The sequence below is a fragment of the Littorina saxatilis genome, linkage group LG1 (assembly GCF_037325665.1).
Source record: "Littorina saxatilis isolate snail1 linkage group LG1, US_GU_Lsax_2.0, whole genome shotgun sequence".
NCBI lineage: Eukaryota > Metazoa > Mollusca > Gastropoda > Littorinimorpha > Littorinidae > Littorina > Littorina saxatilis.
Window position 1 is genome coordinate 7,527,765 of NC_090245.1, and position 18,671 is coordinate 7,546,435.

The 18,671-nt window shown below is 42.1% G+C and overlaps 1 protein-coding gene across 2 annotated transcripts in view; it reads left to right on the plus strand.

Moving 5' to 3' along the window:
• The window catches only part of LOC138960497 (uncharacterized), a 67,187-nt gene that overhangs the window by 29,293 nt on the left and 19,223 nt on the right, over positions 1-18,671 (plus strand). For both annotated transcript variants that reach the window (XM_070332401.1, XM_070332404.1), the window contains exons 8-12: positions 8,982-9,043; positions 11,476-11,559; positions 12,705-12,795; positions 13,316-13,593; positions 14,116-14,186. In XM_070332401.1, the coding sequence (XP_070188502.1) occupies positions 8,982-9,043; positions 11,476-11,559; positions 12,705-12,795; positions 13,316-13,593; positions 14,116-14,186 (586 nt within the window). The remainder of the gene's footprint in view (positions 1-8,981; positions 9,044-11,475; positions 11,560-12,704; positions 12,796-13,315; positions 13,594-14,115; positions 14,187-18,671) is intronic.

Here is an 18,671-nt window from a genome sequence, read left to right on the forward strand (position 1 = left end):
GTTCCAAGACACTATATCCTAAAAACCCCAAAACATGCTTTTACAACTTCAGTGCATAATAACTGCCCAAAGGTGCTGTTTAAAGCAACCATTGATAATAATTTTTAACATACTCCTTGAACACATTAAGAAAAATGGTTAACTTGCAAATAAAGGGACAGCATTGATCAGAACAATGGTAAGATAAAGGACGCTACTTATATTTTGTACATTTTTTATCTTTATCGTTTCCTGTAGACCTCAGAAGTTCTAGCCAGCTTAAGAAATCATTCTAAAATCGAAAAACAAACATCTATACATTTTGTACGCAAAGTAGATTGATACTTGACACAGTCACACAGACATACGTGGGCTATGGGGCAACCCTACCCCCTAAATTTGAAAACGGGGTCAATTTCTTAACTGCATGCATTCAGCAAAACAATCCCTAAAAAATGTTTTATTTCACAAATGAACTTATGACTTTAGAAAAGCATTCAAAAATACATATATACAATGCTTTTTCTTTGGTCCCAATTCAAGGGGGTGTGATATTCTCAGGTAACACTGTGAACGCTCAAATGAGACTTGGTCACATGTCAAAAAAAGTAACCCCCCCTGTTGTTCATGGTTGGTTGGTGGGATTTTTTTTATCTGAGCCATTGGCAAGCATGAAATGTCATCAACATTAGGAAAGACATAGTATCTCCCATTGTCTTTTGCGCGCAAACACTTCACACAGATCTCCTCTCGATCTGGCCCATCGGGGAAATGGGTTGACTTGGGGATGATCACCGCCCTGTATCTCTCCACCTTTCCATCCATGCTGACAAAGTCAGCGGTCACAAAGTCCCCAACTTGAATGTCTCACTGTGGGACAAAGAGCCTGGTTTTCACGACTGGCACCACATGGTTGGCTGACCACGCGGCATCCAGTGGCGTGTTGTGGGTAGACGTCCATTGGACATAAATTGGGAACGACGTCGCTGGATCATCTGGTTTGCATACTTTGTTCATGTACAACATTTAGTCAAGCTGTCGAACTAACAGAATGAAACTGAACTCACTGCATTTTTACAGCAAGAGCGTATACTCCTAGCATCGTCAGTTCACCGCTCGATGCAAAGGCAGTGAAATTGACAAGAAGAGCGGGGTAGTAGTTGCGCTGAGAAGGATAGCACGCTTTTCTTTATCTCAATTCTTTTTAACTTTCTGAGCGTGTTTTTAATCCAAACATATCACATCTATATGTTTTTGGAATCAGGAACCCACAAGGAATAAGATGAAATTGTTTTTAAATCGATTTCGGAAATTTTGTTTTAATAATAATTTTTATATTTTTAATTTTCAGAGCTTGTTTTTAATCCAAATATAACATATTTATATGTTTTTGGAATCAGAAAATGATGAAGAATAAGATGAACGTAAATTTGTATCGTTTTAAAAACAAATTATTTTTTTTTACAATTTTCAGGTTTTTAATGACCAAAGTTATTAATTAATTTTTAAGCCACCAAATTGAAATGCAATACCGAAGTCCGGCCTTCGTCAGAGATTGCTTGGCCAAAATTTCAATCAATTTGATTGAAAAATGAGGGTGTGACAGTGCCGCCTCAACTTTTACAAAAAGCCGGATATGACGTCATCAAAGGTATTTATCGAAACAAATAAAAACAATATCCGGGGATATCATTCCCAGGAACTCTCATGTCAAATTTCATAAAGATCGGTCCAGTAGTTTGGTCTGAATCGCTCTACACACACACACACACGCACAGACAGACACACACACATACACTGCACGACCCTCGTCTCGATTCCCCCTCTACGTTAAAACATTTAGTCAAAACTTGACTAAATGTATAAAAAAAAAATATAAAAAAAAAATGGGATAGCGGCGAAACGGGATTGCGCCAAAATGGGATGCGGTAGTAAGATGACGCTTGGCTTGTGAAATGTCGCCAAAATGGGACGGCGGCAAAACGGGATTGCACGTAAATGGGATATTGCGCGAATTATAAACGAAGGAGTAGGCCCTAAGTTTCTCGTACGAGATGTTTACTGGGAGTAAATATTTGGGGAGTAAAAATTTAGTTCCTTGTGGAGTTCTTTTTTCGTACAAGATTTTTACTGGAAGTTTACTCCGGAGTCAATTTTTCGTGGAGTAAAAATTTCGTGTTACACCGGTTCATGACCGTTGTGGTAACGAGCGCACATTGCTGTCTCCATATTGTGTTCCTACGAATCGAAAGTACGATCGCCAAGCCCTTCAATCTGTCATTGAAGGCAACGTTCGATATTTCCGTCTGTCAGCGTCGCCAACGTTCGACAGATTGTACTACTGTTACTCACAAACTTTCAATTTACACAATGAAATGCCAATAACATGCAAACACAACAATGGGAGACGAAGGGAAAACCTACTAGCGATTGAAATTATGCAAACGAACTCACAAATCCCTCACTTTCCGAATGCAAACGCTGCAAATCCGTATGCGTGCGTCGCTGTGTCGAACGTTGGGTTGACGAACGTTGCTGACAGACGCAACAAAACTTGATCAAAAGGCACTAAAAACGATTAAATGTTTTACTCACTGGGTATCGCATTCCTCTTTTTCTTCCTGCAGACGATATGAAGCGGTTGAAACGTCGTTTCCGATGAAAGGCTCGGTTATTTCCGTTAAAAACGAAGTTTGCCGAACGTGTGATTCAGTCTACAGACACCGGTCGGATCACAACAAAAATGTTCATTCTTTGCGATTTTGTGATACTGTTGATGATACACCTGCTTTCCAGTGAAGAACATCAATAAAATGATGTTCACAAACAAGAATAACAGACAAAAGCACGCGATGTGTAAAATTAGGCTTTGCTTTTCAAACAAAGCACGTGGTTTTTTTTTACTGACAGACACTTTCGGCGGCGATTGAAAATTTTTCCAGAAACGGTGTTATGCTCCCATTTGATATTTTTTCCCTATTTTATCTATTCAGAGACTAACCTTGTGTATTAATTGAATTAATAACCCCATTATCATAAGTTTTGTGTGTTATTTTCGTGTCTGCTTGAATCACACTTTGAGATGGGGTCATGTGACAGAAGGAAATGGTGTCTGTCAGGATTCACACGTTCGCTTCGAAAAACTCGCTCAAATAATTGCTCAAACACAAACATTTTAGCTTTTATTTATTTTTTTGTATTGCAAATACCATACTTACTCATGCCAAGCAGAAAAAATGATGAAAATCAACACAGTAAGCAAGTAATTTGAAGGCAAAGTTTACACACATCAAAGAGTCTGATTACCGTGAAACCTGCCTTCAGTTTAAACTAGTACAGTCATTATTCTCTTTTTGGTAGATTTCTCTCTTGCAGTGTGGTGAAGCGCGCGCGCGTGCGGCGATCCCCTTTACTGTCTTCTGCGCGTGAGCGATGCACTGTTGCTGTTCGTGGCATAGTTCCAGACACCGGCGGCTTGTTGTGAATGGCCCATGCCGCTGCGCGTGTACTCGTCTTGTGACGTAGGCTCTTCCAGCATTCGGTATCCAGGTCACTGGCTGCCGAGGGCTGGAAACTGCTTCTGGCAACACTTCAAAACTTGTCTTACGAACAGAACTAGGGGATATAGCTCAGTTGGTAGCGCGCTGGATTTGTATTCAGTTGGCCGCTGTCAGCGTGAGTTCGATCCCAGGCTCGGCGGAAATTTATTTCAGAGTCAACTTTGTGTGCAGACTCTCTTCGGTGTCCGAACCCTCCCCCCGTGTACACTACATTGGGTGTGCACGTTAAAGATCCCACGATTGACAAAAGGGTCTTTCCTGGCAAAATTGCTTAGGCACAGTTAATAATTGTCTACCTATACCCGTGTGACTTGGAATAATAGGCCGTGAAAGGTAAATATGCGCCGAAATGGCTGCAATCTACTGGCCGTATAAAATTTCATCTCACACGGCATCACTGCAGAGCGCCTAGAACTGTACCCACGGAATATGCGCGATATAAGCGTCATTGATTGATTGATTGATATAAATTAACTGTTCTTTGTTTCACGTTGAACTTCACAATTCTCTACAACCTTTATAAATAACTATCTTTTCATTAAAATTGTAAATATATGTATAAATAAACAAACCACACAAAATTACATTTGTCTTTTATATAATAATAATATAACCGAATTCCACATACTAACACACACAAAGGACTATTTAACTTCAATCTACTAACTACATTTACTACTATTTATTGCTTGGTCACAGTTACCTTCAGTGCGCTGTTTCGCCGGACAGTCCCGGCACTAAACATACCAAGGTGAAGATCTGCAGCACTCGTTTAAAAGACGAGATTGCTGCCGCCAAGGCTTTTACAAGGCCATCACATCCTATGTGTACCTTTCTGTCGCAGAATCGGCTTGCTGTGTCACAATCATTAAATAAGTAACAGAACAGTGACATTGCTGAGTGAGCACCCATCGTGCAACTGGGCGGAAGTTAAAAAGCCTTGTGTTTTGTGCTGACGTCAGAGGTTTTTCTTGCGCCATTATTTAATACACAGTTTGAGTCTTCTGTTGCTATCAAAACCCTGGGATTAGTCGAGGAGGGTGAAAGGCCTGGGGCGGTCTTTCGGGGCCGATCTTCATCAATATTGAAGCAGTTTGTATTTTTTCTCTGGGGGGGGGGGGGGGGGGGGAGGGGAAAGAGAAAGGGGTGAGGTTGGGATGCAATGTGCGTAAAACGCGTTGTGTGTGCATGCAAAATAAAATACGCCTACTAAATTTGTTTATCTTGGAGAGGAGATAGAGTGGTTTTGGATACTGGTACTTATTTTAAACCGAGCTATTGGTTGCGTTAGAAACAGAATAATTGGATATGGAACGAGTCGGTGTGTACGTGCTAATTGGAAAACCAAGCATATTTCAATTAATCTTACATGGACATATTTCTTTCGCATTATCCAGACCATGTCGGTCGAGTGTCAGGACAATTTTCATGGGTTTTCAGGCCCGGCTATGTAGTTGAATTGAAAATAGATCACATATTGTAATGAACAAAGCCGAATTTTCAACTCAAAAGGGTTTAATGGATACCCACACATTGCATGCGGGGTTTTGTTTTTTTCTTCCATTTTATCCCATGACCTGCCTCTTTGTCTCTGTTAGCTGAGAAGGTGATTATTCTGAATAATCCATCACAACCATGTGGATAACCCATCACAACCGAATTTCGATCTCAACTGTCAATGGTCATTGTCTTTGATTTCAGAGTACAGTTGAATAATTTATAGAGGTCATCTGCATATTCAGAGTTTAAAGATGGACTACTTTTTTCAACATACGACTGAAATATTTTGTGGTGTCAATTTCAATAATCACGTATAGGTACAGGCCTACATGTGTTAATATTGAGAAAATAAAGAATACTTCATACGATACGCACATTCTGCATGGATTTAAAGAGCGGAGTCGAGATATTTCGCTGGCTGAAGCGACTGCATTGTCAAAGGCATGTTCAACGAGTATCGCGAGTGGGATCAAAGGACGATACTCCCTAATTTTTACACAGACAGCCATCTACACAGAACCGTGAGAGAGAGAGAGAGAGAGAGAGAGAGAGAGAGAGAGAGAGAGAGAGAGAGAGAGAGAGAGAGACAGAGACAGAGACAGAGACAGAGACAGAGACAGAGAGACAGAGAGAGAGAGAGAGAGCAATCAAAACACAACCCAGTCACCTGGTAGTTCGAAAACTCAATCTGAAACTGACATCGATTGTCGAAGGCATGCCTGCGGTGCATAACTCTGGAAAAGTTGTCGTAGCTGGGAACCCGTTGAGATCCATTCCAACGCCAAAAAAATTATCAGAAGAGTCACCATGAAGTCAAATCAAACGTTGGGTTTTCTCATTATTTTGGTTATTACACCCCCGGTATAGGGGTGTGTATAGGATTCGGTCCATGTGTTTGTTTGTTTGTTTGTGTTCGCATATAGATCTCAAGAATGAACGGACCGATCGTCACCAAACTTGGTGAACAGGTTCTATACATTCCTGAGACGGTCCTTACAAAAATTGGGACCAGTCAAACACACGGTTAGGGAGTTATTGGTGGATTAAAATTATACAAGGACTTATATAGGGACATCTGAATGGTCAAAGGGAAATAACCATTCTCACTCAGTCACTGCCACCAACTGAGAAGGTTATTTCCCTTTGACGGGGGTGTTTTTCCTACCTCGGAGGAATTTCTTGTTTGCTTTGGCTTTAAGTGTATTGCTTCGATTGGTAGCTGAATCTGCTTGCAACCGTGCTGTTCAAGACTGTTCGAATTGTCGTCTGCTAGACGGGCTTGTGTGAATCCGAGTCGAGTCAACTGCGGGGTTCAGCGACAAATGAGAGAGTGACATCAAAATGAAAAGAAGAAGACGAAAAGAAGTTGGAGATACAGTTAAGATATATGGGGAAGAGAAGAGGATGTGAGGTGTTAGGTGTTAAAACTCAAGACCGGGACAAAGTAGAAAGCGATGTACCGCGACCGACTCTCAGTGCCGACATACAACTTCCAAGCTTTATTGCTTAACGTCTACAACAGGCGAAGTATTGAAACTTTGCCTTTGGCTCACCTAAACCCGACGACTGAATATGTAAGCGATCCACGTGTGAAAACCGAAACAGAACAGCGCGTATGACAGCCAACATTTCTATCCCCGACTGACAAACAGAAACACTGCATGCGAACTGACTTGGGTCAACGATCAAACCAGCACGGCCCGAACTGAATTTGTTGCGCTGGCATTATCGTGCGCAATTCTAGTACAAATATAAACCCGGTATGCCGAATTGAGTATAACGAAAGCCGATGTCAAATATACACAGGGATATTTTAAGATGACTTTCAAAATGTAAAAGCAGATAGCAGACCTTTTTATAAGCAATATGAATGACTGAATGTCCACATACAAGTCGAATGACGCTGTCCATAATGCTGACAAATGGAAACTAGCTTTGCGCATGAATTCATTGACATGAATTTCGACTGCGGAGGCTTTTGGCAAGCTGAAAACAGGCACGGGCAGGTTTTAGTGGAAAAAGTAAGTGTTTTTGATGAAAACGTCTGAGTAATGGGATAAATAGCTTACACACCTCGTCCTGAATATCTTGCATATTTTCCCTCGGGTCGATTATCAGGTATTACCTCGCCAAAGGCTCGGTAATAGGCCTACCTGAAAATCGACCCTCGGGAAAATATGCAAGATAATCAGAACTCGGAGTGTGTAACCTATATTCATTCAACGATGGTCAATCTGGTTAGATTTCCTGTATGTTAAAAAAGAGGTTTACCATGGGTTAATTTTAATTGGAAATGATATTTGATGAACATTAGACACCATTCAAACGTTCTAAACTAACAGACCATTTGCTTTTTGACTCACATGCGAAGCAAAAGTGAGTCTATGTACTCACCCGAGTCGTCCGTCCGGACGTCCGTCCGTCCGGACGTCCGTCCGTCCGTCCGGAAAACTTTAACGTTGGATATTTCTTGGACACTATTCAGTCTATCAGTACCAAATTTGGCAAGATGGTGTATGATGACAAGGCCCCAAAAAACATACATAGCATCTTGACCTTGCTTCAAGGTCAAGGTCGCAGGGGCCATAAATGTTGCCTAAAAACAGCTATTTTTCACATTTTTCACATTTTCTCTGAAGTTTTTGAGATTGAATACCTCACCTATATATGATATATAGGGCAAAGTAAGCCCCATCTTTTGATACCAGTTTGGTTTACCTTGCTTCAAGGTCAAGGTCACAGGAGCTCTTCAAAGTTGGATTGTATACATATTTTGAAGTGACCTTGACCCTGAACTATGGAAGATAACTGTTTCAAACTTAAAAATTATGTGGGGCACATGTTATGCTTTCATCATGAGACACATTTGGTCACATATGATCAAGGTCAAGGTCACTTTGACCCTTATGAAATGTGACCAAAATAAGGTAGTGAACCACTAAAAGTGACCATATCTCATGGTAGAAAGAGCCAATAAGCACCATTGTACTTCCTATGTCTTGAATTAACAGCTTTGTGTTGCATGACCTTGGATGACCTTGACCTTGGGTCAAGGTCACATGTATTTTGGTAGGAAAAATGTGTAAAGCATGTGAGTCGTATGGGCTTTGCCCTTCTTGTTTCCTTTCAGTCGCTCTTTTTGGTGTGAGTTCAATTTCGCAAACCGAACACTCATGGCCACTTTGTGACGTATTATCGATTGAGATAACTGCTTCAAAATTTGCATTTGAGAATAATCTGTCATTAAAATACTGTACTGACTGCTCTGCATGTAGGGTTTGCAAATGACTGCGACACGGTAGAGTGTTTCAGCCATACTCTAAGTTCAGGCGTTATCTTGGAAAGAAACGCGTGAATCCCTATACTAATTGATACTTTTTGCCTCAACACTCCTTTAGCCTTCGCCAGACTGCGCCTTTGGTTACACACGGAAGACGGTGTGGGTCCGTGTGGACCCATGATTCCCAAAGAATGAAGCAAAAACGTTCATATATACCCCTTCACTGACTTACTAGTAAAAAACAAGAATAGGACAAGAAAGTAGTTTGGGTGCCTGAAGCATCTTTAAAATGTCATTGAAAAATTCCAAATAGTAATTGAGATATCGGCATTTTAAGACCTTTGGTCCATATGGACCCACGACGTCCGAGACAAAAGACGTCCATGTATGCTTTTGACGTACTTATAGTTCACGTGCGCGACTTGATGTGAGCCTGGTCGAGGGCGACTCATTCCTGCTCGGAGGCAGTCCAAAAATAATTCGTAAAAAAGTTGCAGTTTTTGACTCCTTGCATGAGAGTCAATGAAACTTGGTATTTTTTTTAAACGTATAGCTGCCTGCGGCATGACTGGTAGCCCTAGGGGCTCCGTGCACCTGGAGTTGACAGGCCCAGTAAATTTAAGGGGACTTATCAATATGTTGTGCTGTTTGTTTTTATCTAGGGCCTAGGTTGTGCGACGTCACAATCCATGAATTTCGGGGACACGCATAAGAAGTCTAGAAGGTGAGTTCTCTTGATTGCCAGTGAAATGTATTCGGCTTCGCACTCTCACAATTATCATAAAGCAAAGAAGCATGGAATTATCTCTTTCGCACCACCCATGGAGTCTCGAGGATAGATATGCTCTTCATGGTCGCTTAAAGTTATGCGCTTCATGGAGGCCTGAAGATAGACCCTTTGTGATGGCTTATAGATAGACCCTTTGTGATGGCTTATAGATAGACCCTTTGTGATGGCTTATAGATAGACCCTTTGTGATGGCTTATAGATAGACCCTTTGTGATGGCTTATAGATAGACCCTTTGTGATGGCTTATAGATAGACCCTTTGTGATGGCTTATAGATAGACCCTTTGTGATGGCTTATAGATAGACCCTTTGTGATGGCTTATAGATAGACCCTTTGTGATGGCTTATAGATAGACCCTTTGTGATGGCTTATAGATAGACCCTTTGTGATGGCTTATAGATAGACCCTTTGTGATGGATTGAAGATTGAAGGTAGGCCCTTTATTGAGGCTTGACGATAGACCCTCTGTGATGGCTTAAAGATAGACCCTTTGTGATGGCTTGAAGAAAGACACATTATTGAGGCTTGTAGATAGACCCTTTATGGAGGCTTGCAGATAAACATTTTAGTTTCTCCTCATGTACGCTTTAGAATAAAACAACGCATCGATAACTTGCTTGATTCATTGTTCTTTTGCAAGTTTATCCGACAAATTTCAAGGTCACGGCGGGGTCAGTTTCTGATAAAAAAAAAGAGAGAGAACAATTATGAATTTTTCGACGATTAATGAACCTAGAGTTAACATTATGAAACTCGGGGGTCGACGAACAGCAAACATGACGCAAGCGTGACCCTAGACAAATGTCAATGTCACAGCGGGGTCAATTCTGGGTAAAACAAAAAAGAGGGGGGGGGAGGGGAGATTTTCTTTGATGATTTTGAAGCTAAAGCTTTCAAACTTCCCACCCTCCCATGGTTTGATGACTTTCAGACATGACCCACGTACGTCTGCTTGACCCTCATCAAATTTCAAGGTCACAGTCGGGTCGAGTTGTCGAAAAAAAAACTACCCATTATTTTCTTAAAGATGTTTGAAACAACATTTTTGAAAATTCACATGATTCCATGTTTGACTATTTCTGGACATGACCCTTGTCTGCATGATCTTGGTCTAATGTCAAGGTCACAGTGGGGTCAAAACTTCAGGTCATTCAGTTGGAATATATCTTTTTCCTGAATGTTTAATGTAGTTAGAGCGCTAGATAACTTTTGAGTCATATGACGTAAGACAAGGGGGAGTCGCATAAACTTTTACTTTTTTTGTTTATGAAATCATTTCGCAGATTGAAAATCGCGTCAGTTAAGAAATCCATTCATCAAAATATTCCCATGCTGCATATAGACAGCAGCCAGGCTGTTGAGTTTTGGAATATGTCCCAATGGGGGAATGGTCGTATCCAATTCGAAAGCCTGGCTTACTTATTTTTGAGTTAAAATGTGTTTGAAGACAGCACTTTGAGCCATATGCTTGTTGTTGTTTTCATATTTATAAATGTACATGTTAATGTACAAGTAAATGGGGAAACAAAATTAAACCCAAATCCCGGCAAGACCTGAGATGACAAACCAACCGTTGTTTTCAAGGGGGCCCGGTAGCTCAGTTGGTAGAGCACTGGACTTGTGATCGGAAGGTCGCAGGTTCGAATTCGGGCCGGGACGGACACGGGTCAACTTTATGTGCAGACCAGAGACGGAAGTCATGTTCCACCCCCGTGTCACCACCATGGCACATAACCAGGGGTGGGACTTTTCCGCGAATCCGCGGATTTCGGTGGACACAACTTACGAACTCCGCTGGAGTAATCTATTTTTCCGCGTCATACTATTGCCAGTATTGGATTATGGATGCATGTTTCATTACGTAAATATGCACCATTACAATGCTATCATTGTTGTGTGAAAGTGTGTTTTTTGTTTGGTTGGGTTGTGTGGTTGTTGTTGTGTTTTTTTTGTTTGGGGGGGGGGGGGGGGGGAGTGAGGAGAATGTCTTTTTTTTTTACCTGATCCAAAGAAGTATAATTTTACTTTCAGAATGCACCAGATTGCACAGATTTTAATGTACCATTTAATAAAAAAAATCGCTCTAGAAAAAAAGATATTTCCTCTTTTTTCATGACAAGAGAGTCCCACCCCTGGTAACAGACCTTGGTCAGTCTGCCAGAAGTGCAGGTGGCTGAATACACCTAAACACGCAGACACCTTGGTAGCGCGACTCCGTTGCTGCTAGCTTTCCACTGGGAGGAAGCGACCCGAATTTCCCAGCGATGGGACAATAAAGTAATGAAAATAAAAATGGAAAAAAAAGAAGAATGACTGTGCCTTGAAGTGAAGTGCATGAACTCAGGTGTAGTTTGTGTTGTGCACAGGGGAAGTAGAGGCAGAGGAGCCAAGCAACAGGCATCAACGGGTTCCGTTCGCACAAGACCGTGCGCAGCGGACTGTGTCGGCAGGTAAATGTGTGTGTGTGTGTGTGTGTGTGTGTGTGTGTGTGTGTGTGTGTGTGTGTGTGTGTGTGTGTGTCTCTCTCTCTCCTCACTCTCTCCCCCATCTCAATCTCTCTCTCTCTGTTTGTGTGTGTGTGTGTGTGTGTGTGTGTGTGTGTGTGTGTGTGTGTGTGTGTGTGTGTGTGTGTGTGTGTGTTTCTCCTCACTCCCCCCCCCCCCATCTCAATCTCTCTCTCTCTGTTTGTGTGTGTGTGTGTGTGTGTGTGTGTGTGTGTGTGTGTGTGTGTGTGTGTGTGTGTGTCCTCACTCTCTCCCCCATCTCAATCTCTCTCTCTCTCTCTCTCTCTCTCTCTCTCTCTCTCTCTCTCTCTCTCTCTCTCTCTCTCTCTCTCTCTCTCTGTCTCCGTGCCCCATCCCCTTTTTCTGTCAGCCTTCATATTTCTAAATGTCGCACGATCTTATAAATAATACGAAGGAAGATGTGAATGACCAATTTGTGTTGGAAACCTGGATGTCTTGCTTTCTAATTTAATACTTTGCGTCACAAACAAGCTATGCGTATCCTTTACATTCTTTCAAGCAGGGGTCTTGTTGACTGTCGGTTAACGAAAAAAACAAGACTAGAACAGATGGGGAATGTTCCAACCTATTTGCGTCAGCGGTACGGGGAAAAAACCTGTGTAGAGAACCCGAAAAATACAATATCTATGCACATTTTTGCTGTAAGCGATGCTCATGGAACCGGGATTGCATTTTGTTTTGTCATGTGGCAGGGACTCGGGGGCAAGAGATATTACTTTACATTGGTATGTGGAGATCAAAGTAATCTAGTAATCAAATTAATGATGCACTTCTGTGTCATGGCACAGGAGCCCGGAGGCAAGAGATATTACTTTACATAGGTATGTGAAGATTAACGTAGTACAGTGATTGGGTAAAGGGTGTACTTTTCTGTCATGTGTCAGAAAGTCGGGGGCAAGAGATATTACTTTACATAGGTATGTGGAGGTCAAAGTAATCTTGCAATCAAATAATTGATGCACTTCTGTGTCGTGGTACATGAGCTCGGACGCAAGAGATATGACTTGGTATAGGTATGTGGAGGTAAAAGTAATTTAGTAATCAAGTAATCGATTCACTTCATGGTGCAGGAGCCCGGAGGCCCTTGCGGGCAAGGTCACGCCGTGCGATTGCGCAGGAAGGCCCACCAGCGCTGGTCAAGACAACAATTACGACTTCAAGGTATACTTTATCCCCCCCCCTCCCTCAACACCCCACCACCACCCCAACGCTTCGTGTGTGTTAGTAGACACAAGAGTTGCACGTGCGTTGTGTGTGTGCCCTTGTAGAAAGGTCATGCACATTTTCCCTCGCGAAAATATAGGTGAAAATTGACTTGCATGTTGTTTTCAAAATCGTCTGCAAACACAGAACATTACATCCAGTTTTTGTCTCTCACGGCTATCCCTATTCCTCTTCCGAACCACTTTTCTTTCATTGCGATCTATTGTAAACAGAACGCGTAATGTTCCCGGCACGATCAAGTAAAGATAGCGCTCACACACACGTGCGTAGGCACGCACGCTCGGATGCACGCACGCACGCACGCACGCACGCACACACACACACACACACACACACACACACACACACACACACACACACACACACACACACACACACACACACACACACACACACTGAAACAGTGTAAAGCGCAAACCTACCTTTAACATTTACTTCCTCCCTCCCTTGTCTTCAGTCAGTCGTTGAGCCCATCATAGACCAGGCTCGGGCCAGCATCGAGCAAGCAACGGGCATGGAGCCCCCCGATGGCGAGCTGACGGCCTACCAGCTGCAGCACACGCACCGCGAGTACACGTACAAGGACGACGGCACGGCCCAGGTCCAGTCAGACCACTACAAGAAGTCCTTCAACTGGAGCTCGGAGGAGGAAGCAGAGGCCCGCAGCGGCGGGAGCCCCATACAAGTAGAGGTTCAAGGCCAGAGCCCCGAACCGCAGGTTGAAGGCCAGTCAAAGTCAGTGGCCTTTTCCTGAGCATGAGCAGGGCTGGTTCAAGTATAAAAGAAGGGGGGGGGGGGGGGGGGGGGGGGGGGCCTAAAAATGACGGTGTGTAAATTTGACATTTTAATGGTAATTTTTGGGTAAAAATTACAAAAAATACGAGACGAGGGACACCGAGGGGGGGGGGGGGGGGGGTGAGGTAATGATTATGCCAAACGATAAAGACATATAAGAAAATGTACTTCTCTGTAAAATGTACGACAACAAGAAGATAATTTGTGCACGTGCAGCATTCACACCCTCGGCGGAGGTCGAGTGACCCCATCTTTCATGACTCATCTCCATTTGATCGGAATTCATACACACACACACACACACACACACACACACACACACACATACACACACACACACACACACATACACACACACACGCACGCACGCACGCACACACACACACACATACGCACGCACGCACATACACACACACACACACACACACACACACACACACACATAATATCCTCCTGTTCCAGACCTGACGTGAAGGGCTACGTCCGAAACATTTTGGAGGATGCCCAGCGGGTGGTCAGCGGCGATGAAGTGGGTAAGACACAGTACAACACGAACACCTAACGACGGAACCATTTAGAACTCGGTGTAGGGTACAACAACGCGAAGTAAAATCAACACAACACAACGCGAAATAGAATCAACACAATACAACACGTTACAACACGAAGTAAAATTAACACAATAAAACACATTACAGCGCGAAGTAAAATTAACACAACACAAAACGTTACAACACGAAGTAAACACAACAATACTCAAAACAACATGCAAGGCGAGATGAGACGTTATCAATACGACACAATTGAACATAACTTTTTGTTTGTTTTTGTTGCTGCTTCAAGTTCGTGGACTGGGTGGCCGAGTGGTAACGCACTTGCGCTCGGAAGCGAGAGGTTGTGAGTTCGACCCTGGGTCAGGGCGTTAGCAATTTTCTCCCCCCCCCTTTCCTAACCTAGGTGGTGGGTTCAAGTGCAAGTCTTTCGGATGAGACGAAAAACCGAGGTCCCTTCGTGTACACTACATTGGGGTGTGCACGTTAAAGACCCCGCGATTGACAAAAGGGTCTTTCCTGGCAAAATTGTATAGGCATAGATAAAAATATCCACCAAAATACCCGTGTGACTTGGAATAATAGGCCGTGAAAAGTAGGATATGCGCCGAAATGGCTGCGATCTGCTGGCCGATGTGAATGCGTGATGTATTGTGTAAAACAAATTCCATCTCACAAATAAATAAATCCCTGCGCCTTGAATATGTGCGCGATATAAATTGCATCAAAATAAAAAAATAAAATAAAAAATAAATACATCCCTGCGCTTAGAACTGTACCCACAGAATACGCGCGATATAAGCCTCATATTGATTGATTGATTGATTGATTGATTGATTGAAGTTCAACCCTTACTTTTTTGCCCTTATTTTTTTATTTTATTTTTTATTTTTTCTGCGGGCAGGGGAGCATCCTTCTTCATAGGTCTTTTTTAATTCTTATCTATATTTTGTTGTTTATTCTACATTCCTTAACCGCAATTCTTATTCAAAAATATATCTAATTTCTACTGGAGTTCCATACTTTTTAAATCCCTATACACATTTTTGCCATAATAATTAAAACATTGGCATAATCAACAACTGCATGTAAATATTCAGAACAATATATCATACCAAACAAACAATCATGTACATTTATATTTATCTGTACGTTATACTTTACAAAGACTTTATCTTCAATATATTTCTAAATACTTGAAATCTTTTTACATGAATAAAAAAAATGTTCCATATAATCTATATCTCCAAAACAATATGTACAATCCACACTAGGTGAAATACTTAAATAACAAAATGTTTGTGGGGTATACATTATGAAGAACTTAATCGTGTTTCTTTTATTATATCGGAAACTAGACTCCAGTGTTTATCCACATGTTCAAAACCAAATTTATGTTTCCAAAATCTTACTGCAGTGGGTTATATAACTGACTTTTCAATTACAATTTTACGAATCTGCCTTGGTTTTAATAACACTTCACTCTCCAACATATTTACGTTTCTATTTATAATTCCATCTCTTGTTTTTTTCAACCGCGTTTTTAACATAACTGTTATCGCTTTCATAAGACTTTAGTCAGCCAACTGCTTTGAATGTCAGGTAATTTCAAACACAAATGATATCAGAGCCACAGATGGCAGTGTACTGTTCAAGCGTGAGAAGAACCTTTTGCAGCTTCCTTTAACTGCCGTCTTGGGGACAACAAATCCCAGACATTACCCCAAACACCGCTGAAAGACCACAGAATGGGGCACTGGCCTTTGGCTAGTACTTCACATAATTTACTAGCCAGAGAGCAAATTGTACTCGCCAAAAGAACCAAACCAAACATTTGTTTCAGCAACTTTACTCGCATTTGGCGAGTAGATAAACATTTCTACTTGCCATTTACATGTTTTTACTCGCCATGGCGAGTAAAATACTCGCCACTTTCAGGCCTGGCAAACACACAACATGAACCGAAAAACACCCCACCCCCCTCCCCCAAACACTCACAATGACCCGAGAGACACCACCACCCAAAACACTAACAAAAAAACACGTGACCCGAAAAACGGTTTAGACATCCACCCCCAAACACAATTGATCCAAACAACACATCTCCACCACAAAACACATGTGGCCAAAAAGAAGAAAGACCCCCACCCAACATAACCCGAAAGACGATTAATCCCCCAGTAAATTTTAAGGGGCTTATTGTCCGTCAGGTCTTAATTGCCTATATTGGACATGAATTGGTTTATACGATTCGAGTTTTTACGCCCTCACGGCTTTTGATGTATGCGTGTTTAGGTGGTATCAGCCATCTGCACTTATGGTAGAATGACCAAGATTTTTAACGTGCCATTGTGGTGACACGGGGGTGGGAGATGGATACCGTCTCTGGGTCTGCACATAAAGTTGACCCGTTTCCGTCCCGGCCCGGATTCGAACCAGCGACCTTTCGATCACAAGTCCAGTGCTCTACCGGGCCCCCAACACACAACATAACTATATATAGCTATTCTGATGGACACGTGGAGGAATTCGGGGGCTGTGCTTGGATGGTCTCTTCCGATCATCAAAGCATAATGCTACGGAAGTCGGCCATTTTTGCCAATATCCAAAAGCATATTGGCAATAACAAAGACGCATGGTTCGGTTTACCCATCTGTACCACACGATGTTTCAATCGACAACAGCATATACTGACAACTTGAAATTCTTCTCGGGAATGTTTTTCAGCTTTACAAATGTCGACTAACTTCCCGATGAAACAGGACTAAACCAATTATTGTCTGTCACAAAACACCACAAAATGCCCAAAGTCGAAAGATGTAGTACAAACAGGGGAGTAAAACGGAACAGCCGTTTTTGTGTGCCTGTGTGAGCTCAGTTGCCGACTGACACAAACTTTCGCGTTCGGCTTTTCTTATCTGGTAACTCCACACTAAATACCCCACTTCCCCTCTGAAGTATTGATGTACAACCCATGGCACTAACATTCATGTAGTCGTTTATAACTGAGGTTGAACAATTCGCTTCATGACGAGACAAGTATAAATGCCATTCACCCAAACTGAAAACTTCGCTGCTGTCTGCTCGCGTTGTACGGATTAGCTGTTCTCTTCTCCTCCCCTTGTTGCATCCTAGTTCTTCAGTTGTTTCTAGTTTTCCGTTGATGTTGTGTTTTGGTCTTCTTCATAAGTAGTCTTGTTCAAAAAAAACCAAAAAACTCAAACTTCTTTTTGTTGTATACGAATGAACTAATAACATGTTTTTTAACAGCTGTGTTTTCAAATGGAGTTTTTTTCCAAAGTCAGTGTGGCACCTGCACAAAACTAATGCGCATAAGAAACGGCTTCTGCTATCAAAACCTGAGATCAACGCATCGACGCAAAAACTGTCATTTTGTTTGTTTACACACATAACCCAAAAAGACCCAGAAAAAACCCAACATGACTCGAGTTACTATCCTTAGCGGATTATGACTTTATTCAGTTATTCTGCAGAAAAGACAAATGCTGGAGAAAAACCGTTCTTTTCTGCAGCATTGATGCATAATGTCATCTTTCGCCGAAGCAGCGTTTTTGACTCACATGCGAAGCAAAAGTGAGTCTATGTACTCACCCGAGTCGTCCGTCCGTCCGTCCGTCCGGAAAACTTTAACGTTGGATATTTCTTGGACACTATTCAGTCTATCAGTACCAAATTTGGCAAGATGGTGTATGATGACAAGGCCCCAAAAAACATACATAGCATCTAGACCTTGCTTAAAGGTCAAGGTCGCAGGGGCCATAAATGTTGTCTAAAAAACAGCTATTTTTCACATTCTTCCCATTTTCTCTGAAGTTTTTGAGATTGAATACCTCACCTATATATGATATATAGGGCAAAATAAGCCCCATCTTTTGATACCAGTTTGGTTTACCTTGCTTCAAGGTCAAGGTCACAGGAGCTCTTCAAAGTTGGATTGTATACATATTTTGAAGTGACCTTGACCCTGAACTATGGAAGATAACTGTTTCAAACTTAAAAATTATGTGGGGCACATGTTATGCTTTCATCATGAGACACATTTGGTCACATATGATCAAGGCCAAGGTCACTTTGACCCTTATGAAATGTGACCAAAATAAGGTAGTGAACCACTAAAAGTGACCATATCTCATGGTAGAAAGAGCCAATAAGCACCATTGTACTTCCTATGTCTTGAATTAACAGCTTTGTGTTGCATGACCTTGGATGACCTTGACCTTGGGTCAAGGTCACATGTATTTTGGTAGGAAAAATGTGTAAAGCAGTTCTTAGTGTATGATGTCATTGCTAGGTTTAGTTATTTGACCTTGACCCTGAAGGTCAAGGTCATGTAAAGGTCAAGGTCAAGCATGTGAGTCGTATGGGCTTTGCCCTTCTTGTTTCTCTCGCTCTCACTCCTTCTGGTTTGTGTGTGTGTGTCCGAACTCCCCCCCCCCCCCGTGTACA